This window comes from Moschus berezovskii, chromosome 10 (genome assembly GCF_049115385.1).
Source record: "Moschus berezovskii isolate FMDL1 chromosome 10, NW_MosBer_1.0, whole genome shotgun sequence".
Lineage (NCBI taxonomy): Eukaryota > Metazoa > Chordata > Mammalia > Artiodactyla > Moschidae > Moschus > Moschus berezovskii.
Window position 1 is genome coordinate 72,938,445 of NC_142469.1, and position 25,729 is coordinate 72,964,173.

Sequence of the window (25,729 nt, forward strand, 5' to 3'; positions counted from 1 at the left end):
TATTAGTAGGCAACCAAAAAACTAACTCGAATAACATAAATTTGAAACTCCCACCTGAAATCGGCAATGGCTCTTCAGTTGGAAATTCCACCATAATTCCCACTGGATTGGCTCTGAAATTTTTTCCTGAACCTCATACAAAAGATCTGACCTGGTACCTGGTCAGCAAGGGCTCATGAGCAGTTTTTGAGATGAGCCTTGTTAGAGCACTGGGAGATCTGGAAAGGTTTAACACCTTTGGAATTAGTTCAGACTATTCAGAGTTTGGCCCTGACAATAACTTGCAGAAGAGATCAGAGAGACTGGATTTGCTGTTGATGATCACTTTAGACACTGCAGATAAACAAACTGGAGTTCCATATGGTTTATATCTGATTGAGAGGGTTTTAAATGTCGATTGTCTAGCAGCCTAAACATAACCATCTCTAACTTCCCAATAAAGTAATGCAAAAAGGCACAGGGTATGTTAGAAAAAAGATGAAAATTAACCTCATTATCAAAAACTAAGTGTAACAGACCAACTCCCCTACTTCCAAAAAGCAGTCAGTTTGGGCCTTTTATTAGTTTCTGCTGCTGCTGCTGCTAAGTCGCTTCAGCCGTGTCTGACTCTGTGCGACCCCATAGACGGCAGCCCACCAGGCTCCCCCGTCCCTGGGATTCTCCAGGCAAGAACACTGGAGTGGGTTGCCATTTCCTTCAATGCATGAAAGTGAAAGTGAAGTCGCTCAGTCATGTCCAACTCTTAGTGACCCCATGGACTGCAGCCTACCAGGCTCCTCCACCATGGGATTTTCCAGTCAAGAGTACTAGAGTGGGTTGCCATTGCCTTCTCCATTAGTTTCTAGTGGAATGTAATTGGCAGAAGCTTTATTGAATCTGATTTGGCAATATGCATCAAAACTTCAAAAACATTTTTACTTTTGAAGTCATAATTTTATGTATATGAAATGATCATAACAATCAGAAGTGCAGACAAAACTTTAGCCAGAAGACTGTTCAAAATAAATTGCATAAACGATCATGTTTGGAATGGATTTATTATGCTATAGCCACATGATGAACCATTATATAGAAAATAAAAATCATGCTTTGAAGAATATTTAATGACATTGACAAGTCCTCATAAATGTTTATTTTTCATATGAAAACACATGCCTATATGTGTGTAGGTGTACAATGCACTTGAAAACAATGGAAGGGAATGCACTAAATATTAATGCTAAAAAGCTCTAGTGATGTGACTATAGCTCCCTGAATTTTCTTCCATTTTCTATATTTACTTCTTTGTATTTTCTTCCACTTTCTAATTTTCTACAAGATATATGTGGCATCTGCAAAGTTAGAAGAAATCAATACATTTTATAACTTTAAATAGTTGTATTCCTTATGGTTGGATGGCATCACCGACACAATGGACATGGGTTTGGGTGGACTCCGGGAGTTGGTGATGGACAAGGAGGCCTGGCGTGCTGCAGTTCATGGGGTCGCAAAGAGTCAGACAGGACTGAGTGACTGAACTGAACTGATTCCTTATGTTCCTACAGAAAGTCTCATGACATTTATAGCAGCTTTACTTATAGCTGTCAAAACTTAAAAGCAACTAAGATGTCCTTCAATAAATGAATGGATAAATAAACTATGGTACAACCAGACAATGTAATATTATTCAGTGCTAAAGAGAAATGAGATATAAAGACACGAAAAGACATAGAGGAACCTCAAATGCATATAACTCAGTGAAAGAAGCCAATCTGAAAAGACTACATAGTCTGTTATTTCGACTGTATGATATTTTGGAAAAGGCAAAACTATGGATACAGTGTAGTGGTGAAGAATCTGCCTGCCAATGCAGGAGACACAAGAGATGCGGATTCAATCTCTGGGTCGGGAAGATCTCTTGGAGTAGGAAATGGCAACCCACCCCAGTATTCTTGTCTGGGAAATCCCATGGACAGAAGAGCCTGGCAGGTCACAGTCCATGAGGTCACAAAAAGTCAGACACAACTGAGTAGACACACACACGCACAGACACTGTTCCTTTTTTGACTTTCATTTGGGCTTCCCAGGTTGTGCAGTGATAAAGAATCCACCTACCAATGCAGGAGATGCGAAAGATGTGTGTTCAATCCCTGGGTTGGGAAGATTGTCTGGAGTAGAAAATGGCAACCCACTCCAGTATTCTTGCCTGGAAAATTCCATGGATAGACAATCCTGGTGGACCATAGTCCATGGGGTTGCAAAGAGTAGGACATGACTGAGTGACTGAGCACACAGCACACGTGGAAACAGTAAAAAGACCAATGGTTGCCAGAGGTTTGGGGGAAGAGATGAAGAGACCAGACACAGAGGATTGTTAGGGCAGTGAAAATACTCTGATTCCATAATGATGATTACAAATCATTTGTTTAAGCCCATAGGACACACAGCACCCAGAGTAAAGCACAGTGTAAATCATGAACCTCAATGATTATGATGTGTCAAGTATGATGTACCAATTGTAACCAGTGTACCACTCTTGGAGGAGATCAAGAAGGCTAAGCATATGCAGAGGTAGGGTGTATATGGGATATCTCTGTACTTCATGTCAAGCGTGTTACGAAAACCTAAAGTTGCTCAAAAAACTAAAGTCTATTAAAAATCTTTTCTTGTGATGACAGGAACTCTAAATCTCTGATACATAACTAAATATAAATACAGCAATGTTCTTTAGCAACATCCACTTCAAGAAATGAAGGCCTGAGTAGACAATTTGGGTGGACAGTCTGGTTCCTCTCATGAGAGTCCATGCTGGTACTGCTGAGGCAACAGCATAGAGAGCTTTGAAGGAATTGTTCATGAAAAAGAAGGAGATGGTAAGAGCAAAGAGTAATGACATGGATTTTTAAAAGTGCTTACAATATTAATATTATGAGGACTTATAGAATAGTGCCAGTTGTAAAAGAGTCTATTTTAAAGTCATCTTTCTGACAGAATTCCAGTCTAATTCTAAGAGGTACACAGCTGGGCAAAGAGAACATTTTGAGCTAGAACTGCTGGTCTATTTGTCTTTCAGATAATATATATTTTAGTTATTTAAAGACCAAAGATGAGGAAAAGAAATCTGATCTTGTACTACAGAGAAGAAAACAGAGGCAAAAAAAAAAAAAATGGAGCTAAAAATTATCAGCTAAAAGTCTGAATTTTTGTGCATTTAGATGACTTCACATTTTCTTGTGTGGTATAAGAATACCCCTTTCCTGAACAGTCTAGGAAAATATTTTGTATAAGAGACAGAGATGAATCTATTTCGCTTAAGTGAGCACAGAGGGGAAGAAATGCCTTAAGAGAAGTTGACCCAGAAAACCTGGAAGAATGGCCCATGATTCCTGGAATAGAAAATAGTCCAGAAATCGGGGAGCCCTACTTAGGGCTTTTCTGAATCACGTGTCATCAGAACATCCAGATGGAAAAATAACAGCAAATTCTGCACTATAGATTGCTTCTTTTAATGTAAGTCATTTAAAAAATGAAGACAAAATGTTATTCATGTATTATAAAGCTATTAAACATATTTTAAATATTTTCGCACAATTTTCCTATCAGGTCCCTTTATAAACTCATATTATAGTAAAAAAATTATAGCTACAATCATAAAATGGCTAAACATAAAAGATTTAGTCATTCTAATTCCAGTTGAGCTATTTCAAGTCTTGAAAGATGATGCTGTGAAAGTGCTGCACTCAATATGCCAGCAGATTTGGAAAACTCAGCAGTGGCCACAGGACTGGAAGAGGTCAGTCTTCATTCCAATCCCAAAGAAAGGCAATGCCAAAGAATGCTCAAACTACTGGACAATTGCACTCATCTCACACGCTAGTAAAGTCATGCTCAAAATTCTCCAAGCCAGGCTTCAGCAGTATGTAAACCGTGAACTCCCAGATGTTCAAGCAGGTTTTAGAAAAGGCAGAGGCACCAGAGATCAAATTGCCAACATCCGCTGGAGCATGGAGAAAGCAAGAGAGTTCCAGAAAAACATCTATTTCTGCTTCATTGACTATGCCAAAGCCTTTGACTGTGTCGATCACAATAAACTGTGGAACATTCTGAAAGACATGGGAATCCCAGACCACCTCACCTGCCTCTTGAGAAACCTGTATGCAGGTCAGGAAGCAACTGTTAGAACTGTACATGCAACAACAGACTGGTTCCAAATAGGAAAAGGTGTACGTCAAGGTTGTATATTGTCACCTTGCTTATTTAACTTATATGCAGAGTACATCATGAGGAACGCTGGGCTGGAAGAGGCACAATCTGGAATCAAGATTGCTGGGAGAAATATCAATAACCTCAGATATGCAGATGACACTACCCTTATGGCAGAAAGTGAAGAGGAACTCAAAAACCTCTTGATGAAAGTGAAAGAGGAGAGTGAAAAAGTTGGCTTGAAGCTCAACATTCAGAAAACAAAGATCATGGCATCTGGTCCCATCACTTCATGGGAAATAGATGGAAAAACAGTGGAAACAGTGTCAGACTTTATTTTTTTGGGCTCCAAAATCACTGCAGATGCTGATTGCAGCCATGAAATTAAAAGACGCTTGCTCCTTGGAAGGAAAGTTATGACCAACCTTGATAGTATATTAAAAAGCAGAGACATTACTTTGTCAACCAAGGTCTGTCTAGTCAAGGCAATGGTTTTTTCCGTGGTCATGTATGGATGTGAGAGTTGGACTGTGAAGAAGGCTGATCGCCGAAGAATCGATGCTTTTGAACTGTGGTGTTGGAGAAGACTCATGAGAGTGCCTTATACTGCAAGGAGATCCAACCAGTCCATTCTAAAGAAGATCAACCCTGGATGTTCATTGGAGGGACTGATGCTAAAGCTGAAACTCCAATACTTTGGCCACCTCATGCGACGAGTTGACTCACTGGAAAAGACTCTGATGCTGGGAAAGGTTGGGGGCGGGAGGAGAAGGGGACGACGGAGAATGAGATGGCTGGATGGCATCACCGACTCTGTGGACATGAATTTGAGTGTACTCCGGGGGTTGGTGATGGACAGGGAGGCCTGGCGTGCTGTGATTCATGGGGTCGCAGAGAGTCGGACACGACTGAGCGACTGAACTGAACTGAACTGAACTGAATGGAACATGAAACATAATAAATCACCACTGAATGTAATGTTACATTTTCTATCAATTAAGTATATATTTTCCCAAATAAAACAATGAGAAAATTCATTTTGAAAAATGTTAATGTATTAGGTGTTTTAGTGCCCAAGCATAAAGGAGCAAGTTTCATAAATTTTAATCATTTAACTTTAATCAATTTCTTGAGGAAATACTTTTATTATTCATCCAATTTTGTCACTGATTTTCACTACTTTCCTATATTTTTCACCTTTATAATTAAAATGATTTTGGAAAGAGTTTTATTGTTAAGTGATATAGATATGTTGGAAGATAATTCTCCATAGCATTTCACATGCCTCAGAAACTGGAGGTAAAAGATTTATTTCCAGACCAGTATGGAAATAGTAGAGAATATCTCCCTCCTGAGAGACATTCTAGGATCATAAAGTCTCCCTCCTCTTTCCCAAGATATTTCCTTACATTCCAGGTAATAAAGGCAACGTTTTCTTCAAGGACAAAGAATGGCAGGTTGGTAAGCACCCATTACACTTTGGAGATTTCCTGAACTCAGTATTCCTCCACTGTGCATTAGACATCCACCTGGCTCAGTCCCATCTTACCTGTGGGAGATGGGACTCAAGGGGAACCACTAAGGCTTGATGCTCAAGCTGTCAGCTGTGCCATGAGAAATTAACTGCTGCATTCATATGGGCTTATTGTTTCATGACTGATCTAATTTATGAAGTGTGGCAAGTCAGCTTGGCAGCTACAAGGCTACTTAAAGATGGCTTGACCACTTGACAAATGAAATCCATTTATCCACTTATCTGGTAGCAATTAATTTATGTAGGAAGCACTGCCTAAAGTTTGTCTTTAAAGCATGACTCAAGTCCATTAAACATATGAAAGAAATTTTATAGTTAATAAATTTCCAACATTCACTTAAAAATTCCTATTTTATGTTATTTAGGAGTAGCATTAATTTAGATTTAACATTACAAGGCTTACTGCATATAACAGAAAAGTTAGAAAGAATGCCACATATCTGGGAGATTTGTTGATCCTCATAATTTTTTGTTTGTTTAATTTTTGTTCTTTTCTGTGTTTTCTTAATTTTTTATTTTGTTTGTGGATCCTCATTATAACCCTGATGCTAGTTGACAAAAAGACCATGTTACTCTTTTCTATGATTAAGAAAGAAGTGCCCCAGAGCACAGATTCTGGAATGGTTTGGATATATACTGCAGCTCTCCAATACAGTACCACAGCTGGAGCACTGCATTGAGCATTTGAAATATGGCCACTTGAAATTTGTATGGCCAGACTTGATATGTGCTGTAAGTGGAAAATACGTGCTGGGTTTTAATGTATTAAAAATACATGCTTGACATGAAAATAATGCAAAATATCTCAATAATTTTATACTGATTAGATATTAAAAGAATAATATTTTAGATGAAAGTGAAAGTGTATTAGTCTCTCAGCCATGTCCAACTCTTTGCAACATCATAGACTGCAGCCTGCCAGGCTCTTCTATCCATGGAATTCTCCAGGCAAGAATACTGGAGTGGATAGCCATTCCCTTCTCTGGGAGATCTTCCTGACCCAGGGATTGAACCCAAGCCTCCTGCGTTGCAGGCAGATTCTTTACCATCTGAGCCATCAGGGAAGCCCCAGTATTTTAGACACATAGTTTTAAATAAAATATATTTGTAAAACTAATTCACTTTTTTTTTAACTTTTAAAAATATCTGTGTTTGGTAACCTCCAAAATAGGCCCCAGTGATTCCTGCCCTACCTCCTAGTTGTCACATCTTTGTGCAGTCCCCTTCCAGATCACCAGCATTTACCTGTGTGATCAAAAAATACAGCAGAGGTGATGGTATGTCACTTCTGAAATTAGGTTATAGAAGACTACGATTTCAATTTTGGGCTTGCTTAGATTACTTATTCAGGAGAAACCCAAGAGTAGAAGAAATGAAGCTTTCTCGGATAGCCACATAAATGCTTGATGAATAAACATATTAAATGTCTATTGGACAGTGCTAGTGTAGATTTAGGGGCTTCCCTGGTGGCTCAGTGGTAAAGAATCTGCCTGCAATGCAGGAGACCCCCTACAATGCAGAAGACACAGGCTTAATCTCTGGGTAAGGATGATCCCCTGGAGAAGGAAAAGGCAACCCATTCCAGTATTCTTGCCTAGGAAATCAGAGGATCCCGAGGGGCTACAGTCCACAGGGTCACAAGAGTCAGTTACGACTTAGCAATAAACCACCACCACCAAGGTAGATTTAACATAACCACTTGAGTAACTATGTGATCTTGGGCAAGTTACTTGGCCTTTCTGTAACTCTTATTCCTCATATGTAAAATGTGAATTCAATTAGTAATCCATATATACATGAAACTGTTTAGAACAGTTTTACATGTATAAGTATTTAGAACAGTGTCTGACACATCATTAGGATTCTCATTTGAGACTGTGGTGTGGGCAGGATAGAGTATAGGGTAGTAGAGAATGTTCCATATCTAAGTTCTACTACCACACTTCCCACACACCTACACAAGAGTATTCCTCCACAATAATAAAATTCATAAAATATGATCTAAAAATTTAAACAGAAAAATGTAACCATGTTCAATCTAACCATGTAATCTTAATGGTGAATCTACAGATGCAACCACAGCCTTTCTTGAACATATGGTTTAGAGATATTATGTAAGTTTGCTGCTTGGAAATAAACTTTGACCATCAGGAAAAAAAACGGTGTACTAAAATTTAGGATACTTCTTATGTCTAAAGAGAAAGCATTTATTATACATGCTTAATGACACTATGAAGGAGAAACAAATATTTCTAAGAAGTAATCCAGATTTGGAACTTTACTATAACCCAAACATTACATGATTTACTGGTGTATGTGGAGAATGCAATCAACTACCAAATATCAGAATGTATTTCTGTTGTATTTGGCAAGAATGATGTGTTTTCTAGCTCATAAAAGTACTTAACCAAGTGGGCTATCTTCTAAAATAAGAAATTATGCTTCTAATACAATAATGTTATTTCCATAAACAATCGAAGTGATTGATTTTTATTTCTTTTACTATGTTGAAGATTTTTTAGGTAACATAGTAAATATATCTAGAAACATAACATTAATATATGATGCAATCAGCTATGTATATTGTAAGCTTAATTTCCCACTCACATTTTAGCAAAATATCAGCTTCCAGTTCGTTGCCTTAAAGAGTCCTTGCCAACTCACTGCAAAGCTTTTCTTTCTTAATTGTTGCTTGAATTTTCATTTGCTGGAGTTGCATCTATACAGCTATATTTACAGATTAAAAGCATATATCTTTCTTCAGTAGAGCGTCTTTATTTGCAAAGAAAGGGTACCATGCATACCATTGTCAAAGTTATGGTCATCTTCATCAAAACTTTTGAATTATCAACAAGAAATTAAGAATCTACATTTGTATACTTTACTTCAGTACAGAAGAGTAGATGATGTCAAAGGGATGGTGGAATAAGGGCCTTTGAAAATTGTCTCTTCCATAAAAGCAGTAGAGAAACTGGTTCAAAAAAAAAAATCATCAGGATTAATTTTTTCAGAACTCTGGAAATTAATCAAAGAATTACAGCAATCTGGAGAAAATTTATTAATGAAAAAATCAATGAAAAAATATTAAGACCTAAATCTTTTCAAGAACAGCAAACTTTGTGGCTTTTAAACGTGCTTGTATTCCCACTCTTCCTACCCACTTCAACTCCATAGTAACTTGAAAACCAACAGCCTACGATCATAGCAAAGCCCAGCAGTCATAAGATGGGGCAGAAGCTGGAGTTCCTTCAAAGCTCATTCCCAAAAAATACTCATTATTTGACATGCCTGGTGACTCCCTGGAAGATTCTGTTTGTAATGCTGTCTCTATTTGGTCTATTTTGAGTTCAGTGAGGGGGAAAGACTTTTCCTCAGGGCATTTGTCAAAAACAATGAGAGGCAATTATTTAATTTCTGTGGGGTGTAACAGGTGGGGAGGGGGAATGTTAATCAAAAAGCCTAAAATGAAAAGCTCAGGAATGAGATGTCCATAAGGACACTGAGAAGTTCCAACACATTCCTGGAAATCTAGAGGACCATATAAATGTGTATGACCGTGCACATGCCCAAAACTGTGTGCACACTCAAGGAAGACCTGAGAAGTCCATAAACTCTCAATTCTGGTTGACTTTGAAGCTTTATGTGAGCAGGAAACAAAAGCTAAGCAAGAGTTTTCAACTGCTTTGTTGAGTGTTTGAAAGCATGCTCCAAGTGAACACAGAATCTCTTCAAAGACTGGGAAACTTCTTGGTTCCAGTTGTTTAAGGAAATCTCTGTCCCCACTTTCATAGTCCACCAAGCAACGACTTCTATAGCAGAGATTTCAATGGCTGTATGTAACAGAGAATGTAAACTTTGCAGACTTAGTTCAGAAGAATCACTAAACAATCAGCAATAAGAAGCCCTGAGGAGGGAAGAGAATCCAACTTCTAGAGTTGATACATTATATTGTTGAAAATATGTAATTTTTGACATTAAATTGCAAGACAGGCAAAAGAACAAGAATGTCTGTCTCATAAGCAAGGAGAAAAAAATTAAATCAACAGAAACTGTTTCTGAGGAAGCCCAGACACTAGAATTCCTAGAGAAATAATTCAAATAGCTATGTTAAATATATTCAAGAGAATTTGGTGGGGGGTGGGGGAGGAGAAAAGAAAAGATTCATCACGTACAAGGGTTTACCATAAGATTAAAAGCTAATTTCTACTAGGAACCATGGAGGACAGAAAAAACTGGGATGACACACTTAAAGTGCTGAAAGAAAAGAACTATCAACCAAAACTTCTCTATAAAGAAAAAAAAATCCTGTAAAAATAAAGAAAATATAAAGACATTTCCAGATAAACAAAAATTGAAAGAATTTATCACTACCAAACCTTCCATACAAGAAAACATTCAAGGGGGTCTTTCAGGCTGACATGTGAGGACACAAATCAGTGACTCTATTGTATGTGAAGAAATAAGAATTATTGATAAAGGTAACTATGAAAGTATAAGACATTTAAATGCATGCTTTGCTTTCACTTTTTCCTTCTAACTTACTTTAAAAAAAAGCTGCATAAAAAAGTCACAAATCTGTGCTGATGGGCACACAATGTATAAAGGTGATTTTTATAATAATAAAACGAGATACGCAGAGTATATCATGAGAAACTTTGGGCTGGAAGAAGCACAAGTTGGAATCAAGATTGCCAGGAAAAATATCAGTAACCTCAGATATGCAGATGACACCACGCTTATGGCAGAAAGTGAAGAAGAACTAAAGAGCGTCTTGATGAAAGTGAAAGAGGAGAGTGAAAAACTTGGCTTAAAGCTCAACATTCAGAAAACGAAGATCATGGCATCTGGTCCCATCACTTCATGGCAAATAGATGGGGAAACAGTGGAAACAATGGATGACTTTATTTTAGGGGCCTCCAAAATCACTACAGATGTTGATTGCTGCCATGAAATTAAAAGACTCTTGCTCCTTGGAAGGAAAGTTATGACCAACCTAGACAGCATGTTAAAAAACAGAGACATTACTTTGCCAACAAAGATCCATCTAGTCAAGGTTTTTCCCATGGTCATGTATGGATGTGAGAATTGGAATATAAAGAAAGCTGATCGCCGAAGAATTGATGCTTTTGAACTGTGGTGTTGGAGAAGACCCTTGAGAGTCCCTTGGACTGCAAGGAGATCCTACCAGTCCATCCTAAAGTGGATCAGTCCTGGGTGTTCATTGGAAGGACTGATGTTGAAGCTGAAACTCCAATACTTTGGCCACCTGATGTGAAGAGCTGATTCATTTGAAAAGATCCTGATGCTGGGAAAGATTGAAGGCAGGAGGAGAAGGGGAAGACAGAGGATGAGATGGCTGGATGGCATCACCGACTCAATGGACATGGGTTTGGATGGACTCCGGCAGTTGGTGATTGACAGGGAAGCCTGGCATGCTGCAGTTCATGGAGTCGCAAAGAGTTGGACACGACTGAGCAACTGAACTTATCTGAACCAAGGAGTAAGAAACGGGAGCCAAATTTTTTATACCATTGAAATGAGATTTGCTAATCCAACTAGATTGCTTAAAATTAAGACATTAATTGTAATCCCATGACTAATACTGAAAAAAATCACTAAATATACACACATATATTTAGATTTTTTTTTTTTTAAAGCACCAGACTTCTGGTTTCTGGTCTGGCATACAAGGAATTTGGAAGATATCCCTCTGTCCAAAAGAAAAGTTAAATCTGAACAAACTGAAAAAATCAACCACTATTCTTAGGTACATCAGAGCAGTGAGATCAGAGGACAAACTACTGCCTCCAAAACTGGAGAGACAGACAGGCAAGTACAGAGAATCTCAATTTACTAGAGAAGAAACTGCTACAGAAACCAGTACCAGCGTAGACAAATCTGAACTGCAATCAACAAATTGCTGGAGGCTTACAGTGGACAAGTATGAGAGTAAAAAATCTCCAGGGAGATCTAGTCATAGGGAGGGACCACAAAAACTCAACCTAGCTCTCACAGTGAATATCAAAGAAAAATCCCCTCATGCTTCTCATACAGGGAAGGTAGAAAAACCCATTTTGAAACAGTCCAGAGCATTCTATTCTTACCGGAGGGATGAAAATACACAGCTAACACCCACTCTAGCCTTCTACTTCAGGAAAATACACAACAAAGCCCACTCTCACCTTTCCACTTGGGGAAAGGGAAATACCCAGCTTTAGCCTGCACTGGTTTTCCACGAGGGAGAAGGGAAATACCCAACTCCAACCCACTCTTGCCATACTGTCCCAACTAAGGATGTGGGGAAGGGGACCGAGAAGCAGCCATGAAGTTCACAATGCAGAGGCACAAGTTCACAAAAATACTATAACATAATCATAGGACTAGAGAATGTTTCCACCCCTGCCACACCTTACTGCCACATTGAGTGCGTGCATGCCAAGTCTTTTCAGTTGTGTCCAACTCTGCAACCCTATGGACTGTAGTCTGCCAGTCTTCTCTGTCCATGGGATTCTCCAGGCAAGAATATTGGAGTGGGTTGCCATGACCTCCCCCAGTGGTCTTCCTAACCCAGGGATCGAACCTGTGTCTCTGATGTCTCCTGTATAGGTTTTATTCTCAGGCAGATTTCACCAAACTATAGTTCACAGGTCAAAATCTGCCAATCCCCTGATTTTGAAATAAATTTCTATGGAACCACAACCACGTTCACTGATTTAAGTAGTGTCTGTAGCTTCTTTCATGTAACAACATCAGAGTGGAGTAGTTGTTATGAAGACTGTTTGGCAAATGAAGTCTTAAATATTTACCATCTGGTCCTCTAAAAAAAAAGCCTACCAACTCTGGTCTAAAGAATAAGACAAATAAGAAAATCATTAATTACTATCCAATAAGGTATATAGTATGGTGCCCAAGATACTATGGTAACATAAAAGAGTGATATCTAGACTGAATTATAAAGTCAGCAAAAGTTTTCTAGGAGACATAATATCTAAGCTAATTTTTGAAGACAGAGTTAACTAGAAAATGAAGAGCAGCCAAACTTGTCAGTAAGGCCACAAAATGAAGTTTAGCAGTGATCCAGGGAGCTAGGAATAAAGAGTGCAAATGATTAAGAAAGATTAATTAGTTCTACATAAATTATGAAAATATATCTTTAATTTCTTCATTCCCACTATCTAGCACAACTAATGGTGCGTATAGTTGAACTCATGAATATCTCTTAGCAGAAAATATTAATTCCTAAGTAAAATATGTTTACTGAAAAGGTGAGAAAATATTTGCCTTCTATTAGTCCTTAAAAATCACTGAACTATAAGACTCGAGTTTTTTACCCACTACCCTAGAATAAAACAAAAAATACCATTTTTTCATTGCTTTTAGTTGTAGAGATTATATAACATTTAACAATACAGTTTTACACATGAGAAATGGTTGCAAAATACCGTACCGGGAAAATTCATAGGCAGTTCAAATGATTGTGGAGACATACAACCTTCAACATGCTCACAAATTTCAGCCATGATTTTCTTAATTTTGAGGTCAGTAATTTTAATCACTTCTCCTGTTGACAAACAGCATTCATTTCCAAACATTTCATAAATAGAACCTGAAAAGAGGAAGAAAAATAGAATTCAATAATGAAGAACAAAGTAGGAATCAAAAGCCTCATATGAAGCATTTTTATTCAGTTCTTCTCTTACACACCTGCTAAACAGGAATTTAATTAAGCTCAGCAAAATGTACAGCATGTACTAGGAAAAATATTAGATTTTTTACTTCATCCACTGGGCAAAGTGTAAACAATCTTATTTTTGCTATTATTGTAAATTGAATTTATGGTTTCTTCAGTACCTTTAGCTCATCTTTCTAAGGTCAAGCTCAGCCATGTCTTCCCCTGCTGGAATTTATGATCTTTTTTGGCTAGGTCACAGAGTGAAACCCACATGAGTCAATAATGATCTAAGTAAATACTGCAAACAAGGTTGCAATACAACCTAACCTCCAAAGACAGAGGGTTTGTATACCTGGGCTTCATATTAAGAGCATTGCATCTATTTATAATACCTAGTTCTTTTCATCATCATGAATATAACATTTTGCCCACTTTTTCTCTTGTTTTTGACAAGCTGGAAACAATTCTCAATATCTGATGGCAATAGGGGGCAGACCAATTCAGACAAACTGAAAAGCTTCATTTTAGTTCAGGATTTCAGTCTCCTTCCTAAGAAACCTTTTACCTTAGATGTCAAACCTAAATTTTTCACCTAGTTAATTTTTCTTTTATATCCCCTGATGGAGAAACAATGAACAGTGAAATAACTAAAAGATGAGCAACAGGAAACGGGAGAAGCAAAAGTTCTGGATAACCTACCCTCCGTAAAAAAAAAATAACCCCCAAACTATATCTCTGTGATACTGTCACTTTACAATAAAACGGGAAACTAGAGGTTGATAAAAATAAACATTGCAGAACTGTCTGATTTTTAAATATATCAATTTTCTTTACTCCAATATGATTTAACCCCTCTTTATCACACTAAAATACGAACAATAAGAGCATAAGATTTTAGGTTAGTTGGTTGGTTTTCTGAATTTTTCTCTGCTGAGACCCCTCCTCACAGATATAGCAGGTATCTAAAACATTTTTATCGCATTAATGATTATCATGAAAGCTATTAAGCCCAGCATTTAATCTAGGTCTATCCTGTAGCTCAAACTGTAAAGAATTTGCCCGTAATGCAGGAGACCCAGATTCGATCCCTGGGTCAGGAAGATCCTCTGCAGAAGGAAATGGAATTTAATCTAGCTTCAAACAATTCTGTAATCGTATCACTCTCAACAAGGAGCAGGGAACATAAGCAAATCAGAATGATTTAAGGAAGTTTTATACAATTCATGAGGTTCTCACAGCAAGTATTCTGTGGTGGTTTGCCATTCCCTCCTCCAGTGGATCATGTTTTGTCAAAACTCTCTACTATGACCCTGTCCATCTTGGGTGGCCTTACACAGCATGACTCGTGTGCAATAGATGCAATAGACATGAACTTGGGCAAACTTCTGGAAATGGTGAGGGACGGAGAGGCCTGGTGTGCTACAGTCCATGGGGTGGCAAAGAGAAAGACACAACTGGGCAACTGAACAACAACAACAAGAAGGTTTCAACAAAGGGGCAATTTACACAGGCACAGTCAGTTCTAGAAAACACAAGAACATAAATGTCCTGATCTCACTCTTCCTCCATTGGATCATAAGCCAGTGCACCCCAGTTCAGTCAGAAGCTAGAGGACAATGGAGGTGTGGAAGACAATGACTCCTGTGGAGTCGGCCTTCCAGGCAGAGTGGAAATGAAATCTAGCACACCAATCTTATTGTCCAAAAATGAAGGTCATTTTTGCAGACAAGCTAGTGTATGCACTCCTAGTATACTTCTAAAACTCACTTCTTTTCTCACACTATTCCCTTAACTACATACACATATGTTCATTACTTTTCATTAACTGAAATACATTGTGTTGTTGGCCATCTCAAATCCCTCACAGAACACACTGGGATATTAAATAATAATAATAAATTCACAGTGACATTTTCTTCCAGTGAGCTCAGAATAGTTATTTTCTGATTCTCATTTGGCAATTAATCTCACAGTAGCATTTTACTTTTACAGTATTATCTCATCCTGTACTTAACTTTTTATGACTTTAGTTTCTATTACTCCCAATTTAATTTTAAGCTTCATGAAAAAAATACTGCATTATTGTATATCTACCAATACATCAACCTCCCTTCCTCATTTATTGAGCAATCTTTAATGAACACTTACTATGTGTCAGACATTGTTATTGGCAGTTGCCGGGAGCCAGCGAGGGAAATCCTACCCTTGGCAAAGGTCAATTGGGGAAGAGACCTGATGGGCAAAGGCTAATCAGGACTCGAGGAACCCCCTGGACTTACCTGAGCATCTACCCCAAAGAAAACCGGAGTCTGACTGCCTTACTATCTTACACCTCTTATCAAGTCCTCTAATACTTACGGGGGCTTCCCCCCAACCACCTTTCTCTGAAAACATTAATTCAGAGCTGTAGTTTAAAAGTTCTCCTCGGCTTAATAGGAGTGTTCCAATCCAAGCCCCTCTGATAGCTCTCTAACTTGCATGACAAGTTTGTCCGGGCTCTTACAACTATGAGTGTGACTGTATATAGCCTCCCAGCCATGCAAGGACAGAAAGCCTAATATTCTAAAATACAGGAATCTGTTGAAGAAGTTAAAATCATTAGAATAGTACTAAAAAAGATTTCATTGTTGAATCAATGCTTGCTGCAAAGTTTCCTCTATCTATTGTATCCTTGGAAATATATTAATCACATATAGAGAATATAAGTAGTAGCCTTTGATTTAACCACATCAGATCTTAAGTTAATAAATTCCTTTCTTGTAGCTCACTACACCTGTACCTTATAGGAATGTAACCTTGTCATGTGTATAGCACCTGACTTTAGGAAAATCAACTTAAAAGAATATAAGCCTTTTTCTAGCTAACTAACCTGTGTTAGGACAGAGGGCCATAAACTGTTAGCAGGCCCCCTGGCCAGAAGATGATGTAAACCACTTAAAACTTTTGTATATCACGAGACATACAAAAATGAGCCCTGATCTGATAAGGGTCAAGACTGCTGACCCCGTGTGATTTTGGCGTGACTCTATACCTCTCTTTCTCTATTTTTTATGTGCACAACTTAGGGTATAAAAGCAGCACTGGAAAATAAAGTTTTGGGCCTTGCTCACTGAAGCTTGGCCTCCCCGTGTCGTTCTTTCTCTTTTTCCATCCTTTTCTCTATTCTCCTTTTTCTGGTTGAGATCCTTGGAGCGCTGGGCCCTCTGAGTTTAATTATCTGCCTGGGCTTCTAAGACCCACTCGAGGGGGTGCCCTGGTGGGGTGCCTCCAGTGATTCAAGAGGGCGCCTGCGGCCTACGTAAACAGAGCAAACCCCATGCTGGGGTTTTATTGGTTTCCAGCGTAAACCAAGGAATCATCAGCCCCTGTCTCTCTCTTTCTCTCTCTCTCTCTCTGACGCCGACGCCGTTCATCCCGAGGATACCCTGGGCCATATCGAGGCTGGTCCCCAATAGGCAGTAATTTAATTTGGCATTTAATTGGCAGTAATTAATTGACATTGTAATTAGAGATATAGAGGCTTCCCATGTGGCTCAGTGGTAAGGAGTTCCTTTGCCAATGCAGGAGCTTCAGGAGACGTGGGTTTGATCCCTGAGTCATAAAGATCCCCTGGAGGAAGCAATGGCAACCCACTCCAGTATTCTTGCTGGGAAAATGCCATGGACAGAGGAGACTGGTGGCTTACAGTCCATAGGGTCACAGAGTCAAACATGGCTGAAGTAACTGAGCACACATGTATGCATTAGAGGTCCAATGCATATGTTTTCTCCATAGAGGCACTGCTTTGAAGGGAAGAGACAAGTAACCAAACAATTGCAGTAGATTATGAGAATGCTATAATACAGAAAACACAGGGCATTGTGGGAGTAAATTGGCCATTTAACTAAGCAATTACATGGTAGAGAGATTAGAGAAAGAATTATGGAGGAGACGACAGCCTAGCTGAGTTTTAAAGGAAACCTCACAAGATGTTAGGGCAGGAGGGGATATAGTATTTGAAAAGGCAGTGAAATGTGAAAGAGTCTGATACATTCTGGAAACTTCACATAATATTTTATGTCTCAAATATAAGAAGTGGGAACCAGTAAGAAGGGAGACTGGAGAATTAGAGGAAATCCAGATCATGCAGTGTGTTTATAAAATTACCAATAAACAACAACAACAAAACAATTAAAGTCTGAAGCAACCTCAGAGTCAGAGAATTTACATTTTCAGTTATCAGAGTTCAGGAACTAATACCAATTTAATGAGAGGTCATACATATCTAGGCACTTGCTATCCAAAGTGTGGACTGCTGCATCACCTGGGAGCTTGTTAGGATCTTAGCCAGACCCCAGACCTGCTGAATCAGAACCTGCATTTTTAACAAGATCCCTAGATGATTCATAAGTACATTAAGGTCTGGAAAGCACTGGTCTAGACAACAAATGTATAACTGAAATAGTCTCTGTTCTGAGATTGTAGCAAAACTCAGCAGAGAGAAGGACATGCCAGGGTGAGGAAGCATTCAGCGTCACTGAGGCAGAGGATGTGTCAGTGGGGATATGGAAAGGGAAGGATTTAAAATAGCAAAGTGACATGGTAAGATTTTTGTCACATGAAATAGAATGTAATTTGATCTTTCCCATTTCAGCAGACTTCTGTTTGGCTTAATTTCAATGCAATGAATGTCTAATTGCAGATGTAATGTGTAGCAAACTGACTCACTTGGAATGCCATCTCTTTTTCAAAGGTTCCACTGGAATTCAAAATTAAAAGGTGAGTTTATGTGAGATTACATATCAACTCACAGGGGACAGAAGTCAAATTCTAAGAGAAAATTCTCTGAGTTTTTGTCACTATACAAAAACCTTTTTCCACTTCAGGTCTCTTTCTAATCATCTCTCTTCTTTTGAAAAAAGAAAATCCCCCCCTGTTTTTTCAGTCATACAAGGAAAAGAACCTCATGAGAATGTTAATCTTTAAAACTTGCCTTTAAGTCTTTGTGACTTGCAATTTTCTCTAAGTAAGAAAGCTATGAACTCATTTTTAATAAAGAGAGAAGTCAGTGATACCCAACCCTAGGAAGTTATGTCCATGATAGGTGACAGGAAATATAGCAAGTCACAAACTCCTGAAACTTGAAGAGTTCTTGTACATTGTTATCATTATTATGTCTCTTAAAATACATTTTTCCTCAGTGAAAATATAAAATGGTTAATTTAAAATACAGCCAACACTCATAATCTCAGAACAAGCACATTATAATAAGCCTAATTGCCTTCAAAAAATTGCTGAGATGTGTGTCTGAATAATGTGTTGTGTATATATAGATATAAAAATAGTTTTCATTTCATTTTTAACCACAAGACATGCATTTTCAATATGCAAATCTCGAATCTATTAAATCTTTACAGACTGATTCTTTCCAAGTCAGAGCATATGTATTCAGGATAATGCCAAACATCAGAGAAAGCTGGAACAAAGCAGCCTGTTTTCAGTGATCAAACATTGCCCCTGAAGGCTGTAATGAAAGAGTCATGTGCCTTTGAAATCACCTGTTCTGTAATGCTACTTTGCTCAATAAAAATGACACATTAATATCCTTTTATGAGTCCATCCCTTATTTGACAATCCACATAAGCAATGCTGGGATCACACAAGAAAAAAAATTTTTTTTGTTCCAAAGATTTTCTTCCTTTTCTTTTACAAAGTTGAAAATATGTGGCAGTCAGGGAAGAGGAAACTTGTTAGAGGCCTTTTTCCCTTTACTCAGCATGTGCTCATTTCTTCCATTCCCCCTGCCATCACTTCTCAGCTCTGCCATGCCAACCACTCATTCCATCATCAGTCTGTCGAAGTTCAACCAATCCTAAAAATTTAGGTTATGTTCATTGCCTTCTTCAAAGCCTTCCTTTATTTCCACCCAAGAATTAATTCTTTTCTCTGTGCTCTAATAGTACTTTGCATGTCAGTTCAGATCAGTCACTCAGTTGTGTCCAACTCTTTGCGACCCCATGAACTGTAGGACACCAGGCCTCCCTGTCCATCACCAACTCCCAGAGTCCATCCAAACCCATGTCCATTGAGTCGGTGATGCCATCCAACCAACTCATCCTCTGTCGTCCCCTTCTCCTCCTGTCCTCAATCTTTCTCAGCAAGGGGCCTTTCAAATGAGTCAACTCTCCGCATCAGGTGGCCAAAGTATTGGAGTTTCAGCTTCAACATCAGTCCTTCCAATGAACACCCAGGACTGATCCACTTTAGGATGGACTGGTAGGATCTCCTTGCAGTCCAAGGGACTCTCAAGAGTCTTCTCCAACACCACAATTCAAAAGCATCAATTCTTCGGTGCTCAGCTTTCTTTACAGTCCAATTCTCACATCCAAACATGACCACTGGAAAAACCATAGCCTTGACTAGATGGGCCTTTGTGAACAAAGTAATGTCTCTGCTTTTTAATATGCTGTCTAGGTTGGTCATAACTTTCCTTCCAAGGAGTAAGAGTCTTTTAATTTCATGGCTGCAGTCACCATCTGCAGTGATTTTGGAGCCCAGAAAAATAAAGTCAGCCATTGTTTCCACTGTTTCCCCATCTATTTGCCATGAAGTGATGGGACCAGATGCCAAGATCTTTGTTTTCTGAATGTTGAGCTTTAAGCCAAGTTTTTCACTCTCCTCTTTCACTTTCATCAAGAGGCTCTTTAGTTCTTCTTTCTGCCATAAGGGTGGTGTCATCTGCATATCTGAGGCTTTTGATATTTCTCCTGGCAATCTTGATTCTAGCTTGTGCTTCCTCCAGTCCACCGTTTCTCATGATGTACTCTGCATATAAGTTAAATAAGCAGGGTAACACGTGTCTCCATTGTAAGCCAGGTGTGATCATTATCACAGCCTGTGGTTGCAGTATTATTTTCTGACCACTGATATTATATATATACATTAGAATTTCCTATGCTTTCCTAAAGAAAAAACATCATCTTAACTATATTTATACCCTTCCTCACATATGCACAGATAATTGCTCCTCTTTTGTTGATTAGTATTTAGATCCTTATTGAATGTTAAATTATAACTTAGCTTTACTGTAAAATGACAGCAAATTACTGGGAATAGAGTAGAAATCTTTCTCCATCAACAGTTTAAGACATAGCTAACCCAAGGCTTTGGCATGGATTATACCTCTAACAACAAATGTACAAGCATATGTGAGATTAACTGGTCACCTTGTGAATTCCCTAGACAAGGAACATTAAGAGCAAGTAATTCTATAATATGAATCTCTGGGGTTAAATTTTCTATTTTTCCATTATGTTTATCATTTTTATATTGCTGGACTTTAGGATGAGGTTCATAAAATGATCTAAGTTTGATTTAATTTACTCTGTAAAGTCAGACTGATATCGTATGACACTATCTATAGATTGGGCTTGCTAGTAGAGATTTATCATTGCTACTCATAAACAGTTGTGATTATTCTTTGTTATTATTCTTACATAGCTAGTCTTCCATAAAGAGACTGTCTCCATCCCCCGTATGGCATAGGCAAAGTCATTCCCACCCACGACATGAATATATCTAAAAATAGATGAACATGATATATGAATGTAGTTTGCAAATAAACAAACATAAAACAGCAAGCTTGCAGTTTTACTAGGGATGGATTCTACCAGCTGGATATCAGGTATATCTGAGAGGTACACCACTGAGAAGTATATCTGAATATTAATAGGAAATGATCTTTCAAGGTCATAGAGACTCTCATTCCTTCTGCCAAACTATCAATAGGAGAAAGGCAAAACAGTGGCACTAAGTATTAAGGCAAATGATGACCGACACCAAAGAGAGCTAAGGTATAATCTCTCTTACTTCTACCAATATGGGGTTTGTTTTTCTGGTGAATTTTAGGTTTAAGTGTTAACTGAGAAATCAAGTTTAAAGACAGAAATATGCTAGAAACTATAGTGAATGTTGGTGAGTCTTAAAAAGTTTGAACATGGAAGCAATGGTAAACCACAATAGGCTGAAAATGATGGAATCCAAGTCAATAAAACAGATTAAAATCATAATGAGGCCTTAAAATGTCTAACTTTTCAACTACTCTGAGTGAAATATGCAGCATTTAGACAATCAGGTTTTAGTAGTTGATGGAGAAAGATTCACAGTGTCATACAGCAGCTAAAAATTTAAAGTTTGTTTAATGGTAGAATAAATTTAGTAGATTAAATAAAATTGTTCTTAGAGGCTTGCAAGTTGGTGTAACCATAGAAGTCATCATCATGGCTCTTTGTGGCAACAAATATCAGAACAAGGGGACTCAGGGTATATGAAATGAGTATCCCTTCTACATAGCTACGAAACATTTCCCTATGATGATGGAGCATATCAGTAATTTGTATTTCCCAATATTATTATTGACCAAATATTCCCCTAGCTTAACCCAGATTTTAATTCTGAAAGTTACATCATAAATAATGTTATAATCATATGTTCATATAATTATATGAACAAAGTTGCATTGAGAGTTGGTTTATTATCTTAGGAATGACTTGATTTCAAGTACATTTTACATACTTCAATATATTTGCCTATGTATTATATCCTAAAGGTTAAATAAAGCTGCTGTAGTCCTCCATAGCCATTTAAAATATAAACTTGTTCTCCATATCCCACTTAATGAATATCAATACATTGGTTGAATTGTTTATACATGGGCCCCAATGTATTATAATGTGTTTACTCCATGCAACAAGATAAAACTTCACTATATTATAAATTTTCCCTAAGTTCATTAGCACTGAATATTTCATTAACTATTTTGCTTATAAAATATGAATTTTGAAGTTACTTTATATCCATGGAATTAAATAATAAATACATATGCTTGAATTTAAATGCCTTTATTTTTTATTTTTATAATAATTTATTTGTATTAAATTACCCATCTATAATGGGTTGGGAAAAGAAAATAAACTGGACCTTCACGATAGGTAGTTTGAGAAGCACTTCTCTAAACTGTTAAGTACAAATATGACCACAGTCAGTCTGTGCAGGGAACCAGGATGTAGTCTCAGGGAGTTAGAGTTAGAGAAAAATTTGAATATACTAGAAAAGGGAAAGTTATAATGTAATACACAAAATCAGTATTATTAACTCATCTATCTCAATATCACCAGTGACCTGTGTACCCTGACTAAAAGACACAGGAATTTTAATCAACTTGACAGTAATAGTTCTAATTGCAAACTATTACACTGGCATTCTGATTTGTACATTATACTCTTCTGAGTTTGTATGCTTGAACCTAATTGAAACTGGACACTTTGAACTGCTGCATCTACAACAGCTAAGCAACAAAGCCAGGAGCACGTGAAATCCACTAAGAGATGAATTTTGTGAGTTCCATCTAACTAGTGTGCCAGGTATTCTCAATGAGAGGGATGGCAAATATCTAAACTATATTCTTCCATTCTCCCTTCCCATCAATAATCATCCATGGCACATTTCCAGCTGAATCAAGATGAAGCCTAATAATCCACCTCAACATAAATTTCCAAGTGACTATCCATCAGTTGAAGATGGCATGCCAGGTATAAATTATTCTGATCCCAGTCCTGTACTATGACTTTTCTTGCTTTCTTTAAGCCCCTTGGGAGATATTTATTTTTAAAGATTTTAATTGTCTGGTTTGGCTAATTTACTCTCAAAGGCTTAGCTTAAAAAAAAAATCTGGCAGAATAATACAGACTCTCCATCCATCATTTTTTCAGGTAGCTGCCTGAACTAAGTCATAAAATATCTAACGAGAATAATCACAACTATGGATAGCCCAATGGCAGCCATAGAATGACTTTCAATTTTGTTTATATTTCTAAGCCAAGAACCATTATTTCTAAAGATCTCTTGAATCACTAGTCTTAGTGTCAGAAGCTTAAATATCATCACATCCTACTAATATGTTGAAATGACTGAGTCTCTATACAATATCCCTACCATCTGGTTGTCTAAACTATATTTGAATACTTTCAATGGTAGAATTCCAATTATTTTAGTGTGACACACTTGATGAGCATGCATGCTTTTGAGAAATTCTTATTGTTAAAAGCTCTGCATTTTAAGTGTAATATGTGTTCCTATAGGATATAGACACACTGAGAACTACGCTTATCCTTGGCATCATAGAGAAAACAGTTATTTAATTATCATATATCAGTTCAGTTCAGTTCAGTCGCTCAGTCGTGTCCAACTCTTTGCGACCCAATGAATCACAGCACGCCAGGCCTTCCTGTCCATCACCAACTCCCGGAGTCCACTCAAACTCATGTCCATTGAGTCGGTGATGCCACCCAGCCATCCCATTCTCTGTTGTCCCCATCTCCTCCCACCCTCAATCCGTCCTAGCATCAGACTCTTTTTCAGGGAGTCAACTCGTCGCATGAGGTGGCCAAAGTATTGCAGTTTCAGTTTTAGCATCAGTCCTTCCAATGAACACCCAGGATTGATCTCCTCTAGAATGGACTGGTTGGATCTCCTTGCAGTCCAAGGGACTCTCAAGAATCTTCTCCAGCACCACAGTTCAAAAGCATCAATTCTTCGGCGATCAGCTTTCTTCACAGTCCAACTCTCACATCCATACATGACCACGGGAAAAACCATAGCCTTGACTAGACAGACCTTGCTTGGCAAAGTAATGTCTCTGCTTTTTAATATGCTATCTAGGTTGGTCATAACTTTCCTTCCAAGTTCCAAGGAGTAAGTGTCTTTTAATTTCATGGCTGCAGTCAGCATCTGCAGTGATTTTGGAGCCCCCAAAAAATAAAGTCTGACACTGTTTCCACTGTTTCCCCATCTATTTGCCATGAAGGGATGGGACCAGATGCCAGGATCTTCATTTTCTGAACGTTGAGCTTCAAGCCAACCTTTTCACTCTCCTCTTTCACTTTCATCAAGAGGCTTTGAGTTCTTCTTCACTTTCTGCCATAAGGGTGGTGTCATCTGCATATCTGAGGTTATTGATATTTCTCCCAGCAATCTTGATTCCAGCTGATGCTTCTTCCAGCCCAGCGTTCCTCATGATGTACTCTGCATATAAGTTAAATAAGCAGGGTGACAGTATACAACCTTGACGTACTCCTTTTCCTATTTGGAACCAGTCTGTTCTATGTCCAGTTCTAACTGTTGCTTCCTGACCTGCATACAGGTTTCTCAAGAGGCAGGTGAGGTGGTCTGGTATTCCCATGTCTTTCAGAATGTTCCACAGTTTATTGTGATCCACACAGTCAAAGACTTTGGCATAGTCAATGAAGCAGAAATAGATGGTTTTCTGGAACTCTCTTGCTTTCTTCATAATCCAGAGGATGTTGGCAATTTGATCTCTGGTGCCTCTGCCTTTTCTAAAACCTGCTTGAACATCTGGGAGTTCACGGTTCACATATTGCTGAAGCCTGGCTTGGAGAATTTTGAGCATGACTTTACTAGCATGTGAGATGAGAGCAATTGTGTGGCAGTTTGAGCATTCTTTGGCATTGCCTTTCTTTGGGATTGAAATGAAGACTGACCTTTTCCAGTCCTGTGGCCACTGCTGAGTTTTCCAAATTTGCTGGCATATTGAGTGCAGCACTTTCACAGCATCATTTTTCAGGATTTGAAATAGCTCAATTGGAATTCCATCACCTCCACTAGCTTTTTTCGTAGTGATGCTCTCTAAGGCCTACTTGACTTCACATTCCAATATGTCTGGCTCCAGGTGAGTGATCACACCATCGTGATTATCTCCATCGTGAAAATGTTTTTTGTACAGTTCTTCTGTGTATTCTTGCCACCTCTTCTTAATATCTTCTGCTTCTGTTAGGTCCATACCATTTCTGTCCTTTATCGAGCTCATCTTTGCATGAAATGTTCCCTTTATATCTCTAATTTTCTTGAAAAGATCTCTTGTTTTTCCTATTCTGTTGTTTTCCTCTATTTCTTTGCATTGATCGCTGAGGAAGGCTTTCCTAGCTCTCCTTGCTATTCTTTGGAACTCTGCATTCAGATGCTTATATCGTTCCATTTCACCCTTGCTTTTCACTTCTCTTCTTTTCACAGCTATTTGTAAGGCCTCCTCAGACAGCCATTTTGCTTTTTTGCATTTCTTTTCCATGGGGATGGTCTTGGTCCCTGTCTCCTGTACAATGTCACAAACCTCCGTCCAGAGTTCATCAGGCACTCTATCTATCAGATCTAGTCCTATAGCAGCCTTAAAATGTCTGAAGATATCCATAACCCATTGTTCTTTAAAACAAAGCAATCTGTCCAATGATGGAAATATGTTTAGGGCCACTGCTTACAGCATAGGTTGCCCATTATAAAAGTACTTGAAG

At 38.2% G+C, this 25,729-nt stretch overlaps 1 protein-coding gene across 5 annotated transcripts in view; it reads right to left on the reverse strand.

The window, feature by feature from the left end:
* Window positions 1-25,729, reverse strand: part of THEMIS (thymocyte selection associated) — a 242,128-nt gene that overhangs the window by 181,613 nt on the left and 34,786 nt on the right. For all 5 annotated transcript variants that reach the window (XM_088840738.1, XM_088840734.1, XM_088840737.1 and 2 more), the window contains exon 2: window positions 13,164-13,322. In XM_088840738.1, the coding sequence (XP_088696864.1) occupies window positions 13,164-13,322 (159 nt within the window). The remainder of the gene's footprint in view (window positions 1-13,163; window positions 13,323-25,729) is intronic.